The sequence below is a fragment of the Nymphalis io genome, chromosome 3 (genome assembly GCF_905147045.1).
Source record: "Nymphalis io chromosome 3, ilAglIoxx1.1, whole genome shotgun sequence".
NCBI lineage: Eukaryota > Metazoa > Arthropoda > Insecta > Lepidoptera > Nymphalidae > Nymphalis > Nymphalis io.
The window spans coordinates 7,294,344-7,313,534 of record NC_065890.1 but is presented as its reverse complement, the minus strand read 5'-3'; the positions used below and the strand labels follow the sequence as shown (position 1 = coordinate 7,313,534).

Here is a 19,191-nt window from a genome sequence, read left to right as displayed (position 1 = left end):
ATTGGCATTTCTCTTGCGCGAAGAGCAAGTTGTAAAGTTTTTCACAAAGTACCATTGAGACGCTCGATTTGACCATTTCCACGTGGATTATAAGGTGTTGTTCTGCTACAAGCGATTCCCAAGGAACTTAAAAAATCTGTAAACTCTTTAGAAATAAAAGCAGATCCTCTATCGCTATGTATATAAAGAGATGTTCCGAACATGTAAAATAAATCTTGTAAACATCTTATAACAGTTGAAGTTGTCATTTTCTTACAGGCATATGCGAAAGGAAATCTACTGTATTCAACAATTATTATTAATAAGTACTTATTTCAAGTATTCGACGGTAAAGGTCCTTTGAAGTCAATGTTTAGTCGCTCAAACGGTGCTGTTGCTTTTATTAGTTGACCTTTAGATTGTATAAAGCGAGGTTTAACTTCGGCACATATTGGGCAAGACGGTGTAACAGACTTTGTATCATTTACCGAATACGGTAAATTTTTCATACGAATCCAATGCATCATTCTTACAATGCCAGAGTGGCAGAGAGAGTTATGCAACTCACGTAATTCATCAGTATTCATGTGAGCACATACTCTTGATAAAGCATCAGCAACTGTGCTTTCTTTACCCGGACGATAACTTATGTCATATTTAAAACAAGATAATTCGAGACGCCATCGTTCAAGCTTTTCATTTTTTATTTTACTGCAATGATTTTGATTAAATATAAATGCAACAGAGCGTTGATCTGTTAAAAGTAAAAAGTGTTTACCAGTTAAGTAATGACGCCATTTGCGAAGACTCTCTCCAATGGCACATGCTTCTTTTTCAATTGAAGGTTGTCGTTGTTCTGAATTTGAAAGGGTTCTAGAGAAAAAAGCAAACAAATTCTGATGCGTCAGTCTCTACAATGAGAAGCTCATTATCATCAATAACTGTCAAAGTAGATTTTTCTAATTCTGATTTCAATGACGCAAAGCAATGTTTTGCAGTATCATCGATGGAAAAAGACTTAATACCAACCAATGGATGTATTTTCTGTGAAAAATTATTTATTCATTTCACGTAGTGAGTAAAAAAACCTAATGTTCTTTTTAATTCAACGTTATTTGTAGGAATTGGCAGGTGTAACAGTGGTTTCAATCTATCAGAATCAGGTTTGACAGTATTGTCTTTTATATTGTATCCAAGCAGTTTAATAGAATTGACACCAAAGATAGATTTTTGTTCATTAATTGTCAAATTGTACTTTTTGACAGCAGCCATATAACAAATTAAGTTTTGATCATGATCATCTTTGTCCTTACCACACACTGTAAGATCATCTAAATAGCAAAATATACCTTTCAGGTGTTCTGTGTTAATTATAAAATTTAAAGCTCGTTGAAATGCTGCTACTCCATTTGTGACTCCAAACGATATTCTTGTAAATTGATATAGATTACCACAGGCTTTAAAAGCAGTATAAAGTTTTTCTTTTTCTAGTATTGGAATCTGATGGTAGGCACTTTTTAAATCAATTTGACTGAAATAGTTATATTTTGCAACTTTAGATATTATATTTTCTATATTTGGTAAAGGATATGCATCTAAAAGTGTAAATCTATTGATAGTTTGTGAATAATCTACTACTAAGCGCTTTCGGTGTACTCCTCCTCCAGTAACAAGGACTTGAGCACGCCAAGGTGAAATGCTAGGTTCAATAACTCCATCTGCTAGAAGATTTGAAATTTCAGTATTTATAAAATCGCTATCTGCTTTACTATATAGTCTAGATTTTACCGCCACGGGTTTAATATCCAGTGCCAAGTTAGTAAATGAAGACACAGGCGGAATAGATGCATTCATAACATTGCATATTTTTAAAGGGTGTCTATTACCTCCAAATTTAAATTCTAATGTCGAATGATCTTTCAGTATATTATGGCCTATAATGACATCCGCACAAAGATTGTAAACTATTAAGAGTTGACGTTGTTCATAGACATGGCAATCTAGTTTAACCGAAGCATAGCACATACCCTCTACGAATGATACATGTGCCAACGATGCTAAAGTAATAGTCTGTTTGCAGGGTCGTATTTTTAGTTTCATTATTTCCACTAAATTTTTGTCTATAAAACTAACAGAGCTTCCTGTGTCTATTAATGCATCAGCGCGTATATTATTTATAAAAACTGGTATAGTAGCTTTTAGTAAACTATTAGGCGACGCAGCTAAGAAATTTTTGTTTAAATTATAATTTACGTCTGAGTCTGTAGTTAGAGCATTTGCAATTTGTTGTTTATTGCTTCGACAGACCTTAGCAAAATTTTATACATATACATTTTATTCTTTGGTGTATATTTCCACCGCAAAAGAAGCAGCGTCTTCGCTGTAAAGTGGATACAGCCACATTTGGATTCAAATCAGTCACATTATTTGAGGAAGCATTTAGTTATAATGAATTTGTATTTCCAGTAATTATTTCTGAGCTTCGTTCTGCAGTTTTTAGTGATACAGCTTGATTTAAATCCTCATCCAAAGTAATTGTATTGATCTCCAAAAGACGTTCTCGAATTTTCTGAGATGTAATGCCAGCAATAAATGCTCCTCTAATTGTCTGTCATCAGATTCATAGAATCAGGAGTATTAATAGTAATTTCTTCGGATAAAAAATTTGTAAACGTAAACCGCTAATGCGTCCATTTTAAATCAGAATTTTTAGAACTCGGTTCTACATCAAATCTGTCAGGTCGGAGATAGCGAGACATCGTGGCTTGAGAAAAAGAATTTGTAGTATCGACAAAATTATCTTGAGACATATTTTAAGTTAATAAAGTTGATACATAAAAGACAAAACCAAAAGGAAACTTGGCTTTTATTAACTTAAAGAATTGTACATAATAAGTTGACTGATGAAATTAAGCGATTTTTATTTTTCATTTAGTGACCAGGAATCGAACCCTCCTAGATGTTGTACAAATGCACACTAACCGTTGAGCTATTATTTTAAGCTCAATATATTATAGTTTTTTTTTATATTTCAGTTATAGCCACGCTTAGAGTTTATATTTGGTTTAGTTTTTTGGTTGGGTTAGAGGCTTAATATAAATTGTATAAAGTCGTGCGTTTTTTAAGGAATAATAAAAAATCTCATCTACATCTTGATTCCCCCAAAATTTGGGGTGGAAAACTCCCAAGTTGGCATCAATGGCTTAAAATAGTAAAATGTATGCAGTTTAAGGTTCACCTTATCTGTAGTTCTAAAACATACCGATTATGTACTCTGTGTGTATTTCATGTCTAATTGTCAATCTGTTATATTTATTTTTGGAAGACCGTGAGTGGAGTCAAGCGGATATAATTATATTTTTTTTGTACGCAAAAACTTACTATATTCTACTACAAAAAGCTAGTTTTTCAAATGAATACATATTGTTCTATGTGATTTTGTTAGAGAAGAATGTTTATGTTTGTGCTTCTGTTTTAAACATATTTTTTTTTATCAATGCACAATATTATTTAGTATTTTTTTTTATTAAAAATTGTAAGCATTGATTGCATTTTTCACAAGTTATTAAAATTTAATTAAAATATATTTAGAGTCCAGCAAATATTTCTGTTAAAGAAACAGTAAATTCTTGGACTTTTTGGGTGTGGGCGTCTTGAAATATCTCGCTCATTATGTCTATCTATGATGATGTGATATGATGTTTTACGTCGAATGTTCTTTTTAGGAAACATGCTATCACAACTTCGCCAGAATGTCTACTGAAAATTGCTTAGTGAAAGCAATATACTCATTCAAGGGTAAAAACAATGATGAGCTATGCTTCAAAAAAGGTGACATTATCACTGTCACTCAAAAAGAAGAAGGAGGTTGGTGGGAAGGAACATTAGGAGAAACGACAGGATGGTTTCCTAGTAATTATGTTACTGAATATAAAGGTAATAATAAAATAATACATAATTATAAAAACTTAAAATATCTTGTAAAAAGTGAAATATATTTAAAACATGTATTCTTTAATGTTTATCAGACTCATCTGGCTCCATAACAACTTCTCCAATAAGAGCAGCTTCAGAGATTCAAGCTTTCAGAAATGTTGTGCTCAAAGATATAATTGATTCTGAGAAAGCCCATGTTGCTGAGATGCAGGGCTTAGTTAGCAACTTTTTACAGCCCTTGGAAGAAAGTGACATGTGAGTTTCATTACTGTAAATAAATGAATAAATATTTAGATTCATATTTTTTATATATTATAAAAATTTCATCCAAGTCTATAATAAAAGGTATTCTTTAAATTGTATTTTTAGGCTCACTAAAGATGAGTTTAAGCAGTTAACAGGAAATATTAATGAAGTGTTACAAGTACATGAACAGTTTCTTGATTTATTGGAAGAATGTGCAATGAAAACAGGGCCAGACCAGAGAGTTGGTGGCCTGTTTTTGCAGTGGGCACCTAAAATTAAATCAGTGCACCAAATATATTGTGCTGGTCACCCCAAAGCTGTCTGTATACTTGATAAGTACAAGTGAGTACATACTATATTATATTATTACATAGTTATACATTTTAGTATATAGTTATATACTAAAATGTATAACTAGTTGCTGACTACACATTCTAATTAAATCTTAAAAAAATTAAAATGAAATTTTTCCTATTATTTTTAGAGAAGAACTTAATACATGGATGGAAAATGCAGGGGCTGTTTGTCCAGGAGTATTGGTACTGACTGCTGGTCTATCAAAACCATTCCGACGTCTTGGAAAATATCCTGCAATGTTGCAGGAATTGGCTAGGCATGTACATGAAGCTCACCCCGATAGAGGGGATACACATAGAGCTTCAATTGTTTTTAAAGATATTGCTGTGAGTATTAATTAAAAAATAATTATATAATATACATATGGTATGTTGGTATACAATATAAACTTATTATATATGTACTACTTGTAAAATTAATAAAGTTTACATTGGAAAGTCGGACTACATTTATACGCAGTAAACAAAACATTTATTAATTTTAGAATAAAAATTATACCAATATCTCTTCATGGTGTATTAACTATTTTCTCAGAGTGGTTGTGCGGCTTTAAGACGCCAAAAAGAGCTTGAACTTCAAGTGGTGACAGGAGAAGTTCGAGGCTGGCCAGGAGGTGAACTAACCTCACTTGGTGATGTACTTCACATGGGCAGTGTGGCAGTAGGTCCCTCCCACCAAGACCGGTACCTTGTGCTCTTCCCATCTGCTCTGCTTCTTTTGTCAGTCAGCAAACGTGTGTCCGCATTTGTTTATGAGGTAATTACAGATTCATTGATAACAAACAGATATGATTATGATAAAAATTGTGCGGCAATACTTTATGTATGTGTAACTACAGGCACATACCATCTTAGTTCCCTACTTATATATAAAAACCCTGACATGCTTTAAAAAGCATCCTCAAACTTTTCAATCTTGTATGTTGATGGTAGTATACCAAAAACTTTCACACAAGTGCCAACAATAACAATAAAGTATTACCTTAATCCAATGATTGTTGCAAGAGTGCACATAATTCAAACAACAAATATTTATATATAAGATTGTAATAATTACGATTTATTCTCGTTTTAGGGATGTCTTCCACTTACTGGTATAACAGTTTGCAAATTAGATGATACAGAAACAAGAAAAAATGCATTTGAAATTAGTGGGCCGATGATTGATAAAATAGTTGCAGTGTGCCAAACCAGGGCTGAGGCGGACAACTGGGTCAGTTTACTTCAGAAACACTCCAATAATAGCAGCCCTACTCACGAGACTACTCAGCCACAGTCCTTACCTCATGTAAGTTTTTTTAAATTTAATTTATTATCTGTGTATCAAAGCTAAATTATTTTCACAGATAAATATATTCATAAGACTTATTTCTTATCTAGTTGACCCGTTCTCCTTCTGAAGGGGCGCTGTCTAGCATCAACTCTAGTCGACGTAGTCTATATCATGTTACGCTCCCGCCGTCTAGTTACCCTTCTGCCTCACCATATTATTCTCTCACAAAATATTTTGCAAGACTCGTTAAGAAAAAGGTTATAACGCGGCAAATGTTGCGGAAACTTTTACATGAAAAAACTTGGGCTAAGGCACTCGAATTAACAGGTCTACCAGTTAGGCGAAGACATAAAAATCTAATTAAACTTAAAATTGAAAATGATGGTACAATTGCAACCGACACTGAATGTTCTAACAGTGACCGAGATTCAGAAGATAGTGATAGAGAAATTGAATCCTATTCAAATTTGAGTTCTACGGATGCTGAAATCAGTAGCTCCTCTAAAATCACGAGGCAAAATGCTTTAGATAGTATTGGTCCTAGAACAATATCATCGTCTGGTAGTAGTTGGGGCAGTAACTTTGGGTATGTTCGGTACTTCGATACGTCTACGGATATGCAGTTCGATGTAACACAGCCTAAAATTAAAGGTGATTGTACAAAAAATATATTCATGTCGGAGCCTTCGAGCACAAGCACAGAAGACATGAATGTTAATTTACTAGATTACAATTTGCAGAGGTCATCCCGAGGCAATAACTTAAATATTCGTAACCATGTAAAACATTCCGATAGTGCAGAGAATTCTAGTTTTGAAGTAAGGAATTACATGGGCTGTGAAGACTTAGTCAATATGGATCAAAATACACAAATGAGTAACTTGGTCAACGACGATACTGATTTTATTCCAACCAGGCGAAGTTTCCCTGATTACAGTGTGCGAAATGATATGGTTCCTAAATTATGGAAGTCCACTGAAGAAAGATGTTCTTATGAAGATGAATATAATAATAATATTGTTATGTCAGATTTGCTTCAAGTTCTCGATCCTCCCTCGCCTAAATACGGTCGTGATTATCATATTGATTCAATAATCATAGAACCGCCACCTATGTTTCGCAATGAGGACGAAGATTTGAAAATAATTAATGTCAATTTGAATGCTAATATACCTTTTCGTAAACATTCGCTCAATTCCGATAAAAGAATCAGGCGATCTATGTCGAGATCTATGGTGGAGACCGAGAATAAGAAGAACAACAATGCACACCTAGAAAGAATGAGTTCTCAATCTGAAACTTCAAAATCACGCCGGAAATGTGAATGCTGTAATCGATCCCTATGCCCAAGTCCCCGGTCTTCAGATTCTGGAGTCGCTGGGAGTTGCAATTTAGCATCACCTGATTTAAATATGCATGGAAATGATTCCGACAGTCACGATAAGACATCAGACGATTTGAAGGACTCTCTCAATAATTTATCTGAGAATACATTTGAAAATCGAAGACTGACATTGTCGGAAATCGAAGCGGCTACTTTTGAAGAACAGTGCCGATGTACATCGCCCTTTGGCTCAACTGCAAGAACTTCATGCGTTACGAGCGTTACTTCGGAAACCAGCTTCGACGTAAAGGATTTATCAAATACGAATGTTAAATCCACATTTGTTGCCAGCCCTCCTTTGTCTTCAGCACAAATAAAAAGAACATCTATACGTAGGAACATTGAACGGTATGTTCCTGAAATAAAAATTAAACCCGAAGTTCCACCCCGAGTCTATAGAAAACCCAGTACTCACATAGAAGTTCCCAAAAATGTTCGACAGCCAGTACCATGTCAGTGGAGCACTTTAAACATAACCGAGCGCACGAAGCCCAGTTTGCATTATCACATGCGCATATACAGAGAAAAACCAGACGATAATGTCAATAGACTATCAAGAAAAGATACTTCACGTAAATGTGATGTTTATAGAAAAGAAAACGAACACAAAAATGAAAAGTCTTCATTAACGACCCAGAAAACTCGCTCACGTAGCGAAGATATGTCGAAATCGCAGAAGGGTTTGACGGAAGCTAAAACTGGCTTTATGGTGTATCGTTCCGATTTATATGCCCATTGGTGGATGAAAGCCAAATTACCCATTACCGTGGTCACCGACTCAGGCAAGGATAATTTTTTTGTAAAGAAAACTGTTTGTGTTATCACTGGTTTGAAGATACTGTTGCCTTGAATTTATAACCATTAGATTAATATTGTCATTAGAGTTACCCCAATATTACAGTGCTTTACTTGATCATCCTTGCCTGTGTTTATTCATCATACTAACAGAAAAAACAATCACTGCTGTAGATCACATTTATTAAATTAACCAATTAAAATTATGTTGTGCATGGAAAGGCTTTTACAATCAACGTTTTCCCATGTACTTTATATAAAGACCCATTTGAATGGGAAAATAGAAGGAGCTAGTTTTTTTTTAGCAAGCCGACGTTCGATTAAATCCGAAAGTCCGTAACTGAAGAAAACATTTGAACTTTGTACAATACCTTCGGTACTGAATATTTTAGTCGATTTTGCTTTACTAACGCAATGATCAATAAAAAAATAAATTCTCCTATAAATAGTATTAGAAATTTAGAAATGTGAAAAATAGTATACTGTGTGATTTAGATTATAGCAGCTTACACATGCGCAGATGTTATGAAAAAACTGATTGTGTATGTAACGTATAGACTGTCTGTTAACATTAACGATATTTTCAGATGGCCATGAGCGACAGCAGTAACGAATTGTCGTCGGGCCTCAGCAACCATAAAAGATCCCATTCATTCAACAACCATCAAAGCTACACTCAGCACACTCAACAAACACAAAAAAATAAACACAAGAATCAATCAGCGCGTTGGCTTCTGAATTCATGCGACTCGCTCGATCAATCGCCCGCTAAATCTTGTAAAACACCAATTGGAAAGAAATTTTCTTCGGTTGATTTCATCGACGCAGCCGACTCATCGTTTAGTAATAAAGGTATTTTTCGTCCTAATTATTCAATAATGTTTATGCGGCTGCCTCACTAGCTATTTATAGCTGCAAAACAACAGTTCAAGATTTTCGCCAGATGTTGGGTTAACGTTCTTGAAATAAATCTTTATGAATCACGACTTTTAGTATTACACTTATGACATTTTTAATGTTGGGGAATTTTATTCGACGTCCATGTTTAAGTGTAACACTGTGGCAGCACTAGTTCAATAGAATTTTTTATGGATATAAATTACGAAATTACTGTATAATAAAAGTATTTTTTTATTATGTGTCGCGGGTTCATTATGTCCATACAAAGATAGAAATCAATAAAGGACCTTTTTGAATACAGGATAGTTATTGTAATGTTAGGTCTCAGTTAGCAAAATAAACCAATCCATAACATTTATTTATATGAGTATCATCTCGATTATTATAAAATTCAGAAGAAAGACGAAGGTCATTAACGTAACTATGATTTGACGCTGTTAACTATGGTAATATAAAAAAACATACGTACATACATACACGTTATCTTACAACCCGGGTTCCTTCAAACGAGGCGTGAAGAGGCATCTTGCGGATCGGCAAGGCGGGGACGGCTAGTACAGAACATTCTTCCCGACTGTACTGGCCGTCTTAGCGTTTGGACTCTACTACCACTTACCATCAGGTGGAGTAAAGTCATGTGCCATCCCGGCGCATATAAAAAAATAAAACGTAAAATTAAACTGAAATTATATTTAAAAAAGTAGCAGCCTGTAGATGTATTGTATTGGCCGAGATGGTCCAGTGGTAAGAACGCGTGAATCTTAAACGATGATCGTGGGTACAAACCCAGGCCAGCACCACTGAATTTTCATGTGCTGAATTTGTGATTATAATTCATCTCGTGCTATACGGTGAAGGAAAACATCGTGAGGAAACCTGCATGTGTCTAATTTCACTGAAATTCTGCCACATGTGTATTCCACCAACCCGCATTGGAGCAGCGTGGTGGAATGAGCTCCATACTTTCTCGTCAAAAAGGGAGAGGAGGCCTTAGCCCAGTAGTGGGACATTCACAGGCTGTTACTGTACTGTAGATGTCCCAATGCTCGGTGAAGCCCTCATTTTCTCTTAGGACTGCTCTTGCAGGCAGTCAAGTGCAGGGTTCCTCACGAAGTTTCCTTAACCGTCGAGTACGAGGTGAATTGAAATCGCAGTGGTGTTTGCTCGTGCTTGACCCGCAGTGTTTCTCTAGGGTGGAGTATAACTTGCCTCCGCCCCGCCCCGCCGCTGCGGCCGCAGTCCTTCACCGTCGGCTCCGACGAGAACATCGGACCCACGCATCCTTACGCGCCTCACCAGAGAAAGTCTAACTCCTACGAAGAGGATGCGCTCATATTGAAAGTCATCGAAGCATATTGCACTTCGGCCCGCTGCAGAAACGCCGTTAGCTCCGGTGAGTTTTTTTACCGATACGTATTTTAAACTAACATCCTAACATACATACATATTATATATAAATAAAATTAGTCTCTTGAAATTATATTATAAATTATTGTACAATACTATACGTCACAGATAATGGATATTATTATACAGTGAAATTTTTCGGCTTAAAATTGTAGTACAATGTTTTTAAATAATATTCGATATAATGTATATTAAAACAATAAAAGATCGAATCGAGTTCTAAGGTCGTACGTCCATGTTGTGATTGTAAGCCAATGCATTATTAGTGTGCTATTTATAATGACGGCGTGTTTATATGGTCTATACGTTCTGAAACCTTTCAATATTTCATAAACATAACATTTTCTATTATGATTCAGTATTGTGTGAAAATGTCTGGGATTTACTTAAGTGCATGTGTGCGTGGGTGAAAACTAAATGTCAAATAGTTATGAAAAAAGAAACGCGCGTAAATTCTGCTTTAATTCATTACGATTTTTAAATTATTTATTTATTTTATTTATATTACGTACGATGTTAAATGTTGAGATTCAAAAAAATACAATATCTGGTTTAAAAAATACGAAACTGTTTGCCTACAAGAATCTTAATTGTTGTTTAAATTAAACAAAAAATCTTTTTAGATAAAAAAGCTTTATATCATTAAAAAAAGATTAAATCAAATTGCTTTAAATTACATATGATTAAATAATATACCACATATATATTGTTGATAATATTTTGCTACCAAATATGAATATACGTTAGACTATTGGAATGCTCTGTAGTTGTATAAAAGTGAAATGGTTATACTACTAACATAGCTTTAATTATTATGCAGTACCCAATATACCACTGGAGATATTCGAGTCGACAAGGAGGAGACACGCAAAGACAAGGAATCGTATTATCAGTTGGTTATTAGAATAAAAGATCTGTAAAAAAATATGACTAACCATTTCAATAGCGCTTGCTATATAATATATATGTTGTTATATTCGATGTTCGTGTATTGAAATGCATAATCATTATTTAATACTCATATTATTCAACAATAACTGCATATTATGTAGATCTTATAAGAGGCACAAGGTGTAAATGCATGACGTAGCATGCTTGGTCTATCCTATTAGCCATATATTCAATATTTACTGGTAGCTCTCTTTCTCTCTCTCTCTTTATAATATATACATAAACCTCGTTTATTTAATATTACGTTTGTATAAAATTATATACTAGTACAAAGTAGCTAGTCATTGTTGTTATGTAAACGTTATGTAATATCAGCATATAGTTAAATTATATTATTTCAATTCGGTAAGGCTTGCTAGTATGCCAAATGACAAAGCTTATTAAATACGGTATACGAATTATTATTTAATTATTCTATTTATTTTGGATCATAGATCTGTTGTTCTGTTGAATTTATATATTTAGTTAGAACAAGTAATTTATTAAATTAAAGATTAAACTAACAAACTCTTACTTCACCGTCGAGGCCATTGCTCAAACAAAACTTCAAAGGGATATCTGCATATTATACCGTACACTCGACTAATCCCTTCGATTCTTTCCGCTGCAACGGTGGTCTGAATATTTCTATTTTGTTACATGCGGCTGCCTTTATATCGCACCTGCAGTGGACTGCGGCCACTTTTCTCTCGGTAAAGTACAATATCACGCACCCGCCACTAACATACCTCACTTTAACCACACTAAACTGCCGGCGCTCCAGCGATGCGGAACGCCGGATCTTACGGGCCGGACCGGGTCGCGAGTCAAACGTAACAAAAGCTCCTCGGCGGCGGACGCGTACCTGTACCGCGCGCCGGAGGCGAGGAAGCTGATATCGGAGCGCAAGTTCCAGCTGAACCGGTCGAACCCTAACTTGTGGGACTGCTCGGAGCGGCGCCGCACGCTGGCGGGCGCGCACGAGCGCCGCAGCGGCTCGCAGCCCAGCCTGGCGCCGCGCCCCGCGCCGCCCGCGCCGCCCGCGCCGCCCGCCGCGCGCTCCTCCACGTGGTGCTGCGGCACCTTCGTCAAGCAGCTCACCAAGTCTCACCACTTCGACTGACACTAAGCCCCTCCTCCGCTCTCGACTCCTCGTCGTTCCGATCGCTCGTCTCGTCGTTCCCCGACGCCGCACTCGAAGGCCTGTTGTTCGCGATTGCTCGTGACGAGTGACCGTCTGGCTTTTTGAATCGTTCACCACTGTCACTAATTGTTTTAATGTCCTAATTCTGCCGATAACTAATACGTACCTTTCGTCCGTACCATACCTTCATGGTATTGAGATGCATGCCCCCGATGCGATTTTCGTGCCATTAAAATACGAATGTAGTTTGTTTATTGGGATGTATTTGTAGTGCATGTTTCCAGTATTATTCAATTTTACTTATAGTAGATGCTTCTTACTACAATTGGTGCATTAGTAACATGATTAAATGTATAAAATATTTTTTATATACCTACTTTAAGTGCCACTCATTATATATTTACAAGATTAAGCTTTTATATAAATACATGTGCATTGTATATTATAACTATTATTTTATCGACAGCTGATATTCATTTTTATAAAATAAGTTATGATCTATTATATATATATAACATATGTATGCAAATTAGTGTTACTGTAAAAAGCTTACAAAGTTGTGTTTTTGTTTTTAAATGTTTAATCAAGTACGTAAGTGAAGTGCATACGTCGATGCTATCGAAACGACGACCCGTTGTTTACTTTAATTTAAAAAAAATGTTTTTGAAGAGAAGCAACACAATCGATTAAATTATATACATACGTGATTGGAATATTGTTTGTTATTTATAAAATTAAAAGTAAAATTAAATGATTTTTTTATACATATTTTAATATACTATATAATTATAGTTACTATTGAATCCATACAATCAATATTGTTACTAACAATCTTACATTACGTTTAATAATACGTTAAAATTGTCTCGAAAATATAGATAAAAAATAGTATTCTAAAAAAGCTCTAGAGGTTTTAGTCATTACGGATACAGTTATCATAGTTCCGTTCGTCACCGATACACTTCAAATGATAACTCCCGTTGTTTCGTGTTCTCCTAGTACTGGTAGTGTCAATACATTTACGATTTCAACAAATGTATTATTCAAAATGTTACTCGGTTTCATAGAGTTCAATCATCATAATGCTTTAACTTGGTTGTGTATTCCGAGAGAAAAACATTAGTTTTTAAAATTTATTAAATAATAAAAAAAAAAAAAAAGATTTTTAAAGTTCTCTTACGTATCGATTGTCAAAATCTAATACCGGTACGAATTCTTTTCGGACCTCTACGAACACCTCAGGTCTGATAAGAACCGCCAAAAGAAACAGCGGGATTTTCTTTTTTTTTTCTTCAACAATAGTAGTTTACAATGTATAACAAAAAAAATATTTTATAGGAATATTTTTTTGCTGATATTCATTCACGTCAGCGTCGCAAAGATATCAGAGAATATATAAAAGTAGTCATCTATTGAATGAGCTCGGCCTCTGATTGGAACGTCTCACTCTAACAATATACATCTCTCATCGGATCGTTGTTAAAAAGCAGAATCATTTTTGATGTTACAGATGATATCTTTCTAATTTACCGGTCATTCTATTTTTACTTTAAACATTTTTATTCTTTACGTCTTTTATAAAACAAACGTTTTGTTTCTAGAAATGTATTTTCCTTAATAGATTTTTGTTTAGAAATCAACTCTACATTACTGCTTAAAATGTCGGCTATTGCTCGGCGAATTTCTCTCCTTTTTGAGGAGAGATTTGGAGCTCACTCCGCCACACTATGTGAGTTATGACTTGTGGCTCACGTGTGTCTACATGTGTAGATTTTCGCCAAACAAACGGATTTCCACGTGATGTTATCTTCACCGCCGAACACAAGTTAAGGACATGAAAATTCAATGGTGCTTGGTCGGGTTGAACCCGTAATCTTCGGTTAAAATTCACGTAATCTAGTAGGCTACTGGGCCATCTCGGCTCTTTACTGTACATAACACTTGAAAGTAATTTATCAATTGACTAATTAATAATGTTTAAATGTACAGTATTCAAATACAAATGTATTTTCGTTGTTCACATCAAATTTGTATTATAATAGAAAACGAGGCAAAGTTAATAGGAAATGAGTGACGGTAGCTACTCGTCTGCAAGCCCATGAGGTAATCAAAGTGGACGGCGTAGCTACAGCCGTCGGGTGCATTTGTTAAATATTTAATAACCTTAGCGCACTCGAAGCGGAACGTTTTGTACCTAAACTGAATACACATTAGCCGTCTACTTCATTCAACTTATCCCGTATATAATACCTAGTTTTCTGCCTTTCGATACCAGATTGCTGTTTGTAAATTGTAATTGAGTAACATATGCGACTTGACTTGCCTTTTCTATAATTCAAATTGATATTCGTTCTGAAATTGGGCCGGTCATGAAAACACAATTTAATTTCCGATGTATTCTTTGCTTTAATGAAATGGAAGGTAATTTGGAAATACTAGGAAATTATGTGTGCTATCTTATCTAGTGTTTTTGTAGACGAGTCGTATTCCGACAAAAGCAAACTATGTAAGATTGATTTTTTTATATAAAAGCCCTTTCAAAATATTGCAGTATATGTGTATACATAATACAGGTATGTATAAGCACAAACAAACGAAGAAGGTAATTCGTCCCGTCTAAGATGTTTTAGAGTATGTCTAGCCTTGTCGTAAAATGTCATTATTAAAACACAAAATATGGATAAACGGCTACCCGTCCCGACTTCGTACGGGTAAAATTCATACAAAATTATCCATACCTTAAAGATCGAAAAATATTTTCTTAGCTGATGCTTACGTAATAAAATAAATATTAAAGTTGAGCTGTCTAGACTCTAGTTTTGGCTGATTCAGTCCGGACAAATGATTTTGTAATTGTAGATAGTAAAAATGAAAGCTCTTTTCTTAAATTAATCTAAAATAATAAAGATGCGATTGTCGGTAACACTAAAAAAATTAAACAATAAAAATTATATATTAAAGTCAAAACAATGAAAACCATTATGATAATATTTGAAAAGTGTTTGATTTTCTCGCCCGTTGCTTTCAGTTTTCTTTTAAAACTAAAAAATAAAAGACCATTTTTTTTATAACATTGAACCTACAACAAACAAAAGCTGTAATTTTATATTTTGTCATGTCTGTGTATATGATATCTGTACACAATGGTATAGTTCTATGAGTGTATTAGATATTAATATTTCATACATTGTAGATTAGCGTCTGTAGAAGTTATGTTCTTTAAAGTACTAATATAATACAAATAACTAAAATTGATCTATTGGAGAGTTTTAGATATTTTGGCTACTACTATCTTGTATTTTTATTATTTTAATATTAAAATAAATATTTTGTAAATTCAAAGTTGCACACTCCACTCATGTTGCATGTTATAAAATGAGCAATCATTATCGAATTAATTATCGGTTTTCATATATTCCCCCCATAAATCCTATAATGCAAAGAAAATAAATTGTAACTTTGATCAATTAAATATTACATCCTAAGATTACTTAATTAAATTAGCTTTAAGATGTCTACATACATTTTTACAACTACTATATTAAAAAGAAGCAGAAGAATTTAAAGTGATATTGTTGAGAGCCAAGAACCGTCGAATACTCCACGCTTTCAGGTTTGAAGCGTACAAAAATATTTCATTAACTACTAAATAACTTCAACTAAATTCTTCATAAATATATTTTTTATTTGTATAAAATGCAAAAAAATAGTCAGTAAGAACTTTAACCGTTTTTTATAGGTGATATTTATAATGTCGAGGTAGCTCAGTGGTTAGAACACGCGAATCAACGATAACTATGGGTTCAAACCTAGGCAAGTAGTACTGAATTTTCATGTGCTTAATTTTGTTTATAATTCATCCCGTACCAAAGTGAAGGAAGAAATTGTGAAGAAAACAGTATGTGTCGGGGGACGAACCCGCATTCGAACAGCGTGGTGGAATAAGCGCCAAACATTCTCCTCAAAAAGGTCTTAGCCAAACAATGGCCATTTCCAGGCTGTTACTTGAGTTTTCATTTTTAATAACTTTACTTTTAAAAGTTCTACAAGAAGTGAATGTGGATATTCCAACCGTTTTACACCTGGTTACTTATTTAATGCGTCGCGTCGCGTTGAAACGGTTTCCATAAATCTAGAGCAGTTAATGTAAAGAGTCGTGCGACGGCAACGCTATATTATATAAAGATACCTCCCCTCCACTTTTAATGAGTATTCCTAAGTGAAAAAAAAACCACTCTGAATTCCAAGTCAAACAAAGAACGTTTTTTCACGTTATAACTGTCCGCTCGTTTGTCCTACGATTAAAGTCTTGTACAATTTTCTTTGTAATTCGTTTAATTATGAATATTAAAGAACTCTATGCATATAAATATATTTCAATTCATTCGTTTCTTTCATTCATATATTATAAAATGGTTTTAGTTATAAACTTAAAACATAGATATATGTCTATTTCAAATTACTCCATATCTACAAATGCAAGATAATATCTTTGATTAAATATCTGGGTTCGTTTTATATCTGTATTTTTTCGTTTTATATTTGTATTCAAGTGATAATACACTAATTAAAATTCATATTTAAAATCCGATACAATATATATACTAAGGAACGAAACTCCAAATTACCCAATATAACAATTGCTTCCCACATATTAACGTGTATATAAAACACAGAATCAAAATTATTAATGTATTATAATTTTTGTGTTTTAATGTTAAAATAATATAACGAACAAAACGTATGTTTATGTATAAGTAGCTTACAACGAATGAAGTATTAACTACTAAAGTTTAACATTTCCCTTAATATCCATAACACATATTACGGTTTAGTGAACTTTAGCTATGGTCTCAACTCGCAACGAACATAAACTAATGCGGTTTTGTAATCGGTACAACTTTACGATCCTCGTAACAAAACAATGAGTTCCTAGTAACAGGTACAACGTATCTGCAAGTAATCTTACCTTCTAATATTTTGCCCTGTTCGTATTTACATGAACATGTTTGTTTTTCGTTTATTTTTATTATAATAACCTTATCATCAAAGTTCCTTTCTGGCTTTATCGCAATTGTTTCAATTTCAAGTATTAATCGTGCTTTGTAATTTTTATTTAATTATTTAATTCAACGGTAGTAATATCCGTTTTAATGGAAACATGTAATTGATGTTACTAAATCATTTTGAGATCCTATTTTAATTATCTAGTCATTTGTTTTTTTTTTTATCAATCGATTACTATCAAAGTGAATAGGATAAGTTTAATAATGAAGAGAAATGAAATGTGTCAAATAATATTGGAATGAAAATATATATGAATTATTTAACAAAATATTAATTTGTAAAATTTTGAAACTAACAAATAAATTGATAGTGTTATAATTTAGGTAATAGCCATATAATTTGATCTTATAGAGGACGAAGAGCTATGTTTAGTATAAAGGAGAGGTATATATATATATATATAATTATAATATTTAGTATCTAGTTGTTTAATACTATTAATATATCAAATATTACGTGTGTTATAATAATACGTATATTTATTTTTTTAACGAAAATTATTGTAGATTGTATGTATAAGTATTTAAAATAAATATTATAAAACAATATATAGTTTTTATAAACATAAACGACGGCACTTCATTTACAAATAACCTACAAACATCAATCACAAACACAACGAAACTATCCAAACTTAGCACACACGAAAACAAAACCGCCAAAACAAGGTTGGTAATATTTTAGATAAAAATATATATAAATTGTATCTATATCGGTTCGTTTTTGATATAATGTTAATTTTCAGAATGTGATGACGATTCGCCAATAGAAGCCCTGGTTAGATCGCCGTCGCTGCCAATCCACTCGACATCTAATCACGGCTCGCCGAGTTTGTGGACTATTGTCATGAGACTACAAAGCGAAATAAAAACTTTGAAATTAGACGTTAAAAATTTACAAGTGCAATTGAACGAAGAAAAACACGATCGAACTCTTGCCTTCGCCGCTTTACAGTCGCGCAATATTTTTAAGGACGCTAAAGAAAGCAAATGTTAACTAAGTAATTTGTATTCGAAAAAGTATTATTATAATAAATTAGTTTTATTATTTTCATTCTTGTCGTCTCATTTAGCACTCAAGTCACTACTAAAGCAACTTATTCTATTTCTATCGTTCAAGTATTAATTATTAGACATAAATGAACTTTATAAAGAAAAATACACATATTTGACTCGAAATAGCAGTAAAATAATTTACTTTTTAAACTAAAATGTGTAACAGTTAGATTTTCTGGACATAAATCTGTCATTTAAAGTGTTTTTACCAAATGGGGTCAGGTTTAGTTTAATCTTAACAGATTTCAAGTAAGCTTCAAAGCGTAGATTATAAACGAGCAAACTATATCAAGCTCACCCAATCCGCCCACAATGCTATTATAATTCTGAATGCACACGTAATGAAACTGCGCCCGTCTTATGGCAATTCATAAAGCGAAATCGTACTAGGCGATATATAACTTCAACTATTCTAAACTACGAGTACGTTGGGCTCTGGCGGCTGGCCCGACTCACTGGCTGCTCATTCAAGCGAATAGCCAATGCGCTACATGTAGGTGTAAGGCAAAGGGTAACAGAGTATAGTGGGCGAGATAAAAATGCCCACAATTTCTTTTGGTTCGCTGCAAACGACTGTTCCACTGCAGAAAAAGAAAAATATTGAAAAATACAATTGAAATGGAATGCAATTATTTCTTAAATAAAGTTTTATTGTTGTGGTGTTTTTATTTAGTTTGTTAGATATTAATCACTATTAATCACTTATTAATCACTGGTCC

At 33.7% G+C, this 19,191-nt stretch overlaps 1 protein-coding gene across 8 annotated transcripts; it reads left to right on the top strand.

Annotated features, from left to right (window-relative positions):
* The first annotated feature begins 3,291 nt into the window (after positions 1 to 3,291).
* Positions 3,292 to 18,470, top strand: LOC126780965 (rho guanine nucleotide exchange factor 6). 8 transcript variants are annotated; one of them, XM_050505676.1, is made up of 10 exons: positions 3,675 to 3,915; positions 4,008 to 4,170; positions 4,285 to 4,503; positions 4,646 to 4,844; positions 5,053 to 5,274; positions 5,593 to 5,805; positions 8,557 to 8,821; positions 10,062 to 10,262; positions 11,896 to 11,919; positions 18,163 to 18,470. In XM_050505676.1, the coding sequence occupies exons 1-10, from the start codon at positions 3,732 to 3,734 to the stop codon at positions 18,411 to 18,413; spliced, it is 1,941 nt and encodes a 646-aa protein (XP_050361633.1). In that variant the 5' UTR covers positions 3,675 to 3,731; the 3' UTR covers positions 18,414 to 18,470. The 8 variants fall into 8 exon arrangements, with proteins under 8 accessions (XP_050361629.1, XP_050361630.1, XP_050361631.1 ...); XM_050505675.1 differs by lacking the exon at positions 18,163 to 18,470 and having other exon boundaries at positions 3,674 to 3,915; positions 11,896 to 18,133; XM_050505677.1 differs by lacking the exon at positions 11,896 to 11,919.
* Positions 18,471 to 19,191: the final 721 nt, after the last annotated feature.

Coding starts and splice junctions, on each gene's coding strand:
- LOC126780965 (XM_050505672.1), top strand. CDS start 3,732: ATGTCTACTGAAAATTGCTTAGTGAAAGCAATATACTCATTCAAGGGT. Junction 4,171..4,284: donor CCCTTGGAAGAAAGTGACAT/GTGAGTTTCATT, acceptor TTGTATTTTTAG/GCTCACTAAAGATGAGTTTA. Junction 5,806..5,897: donor AGCCACAGTCCTTACCTCAT/GTAAGTTTTTTT, acceptor TTTCTTATCTAG/TTGACCCGTTCTCCTTCTGA.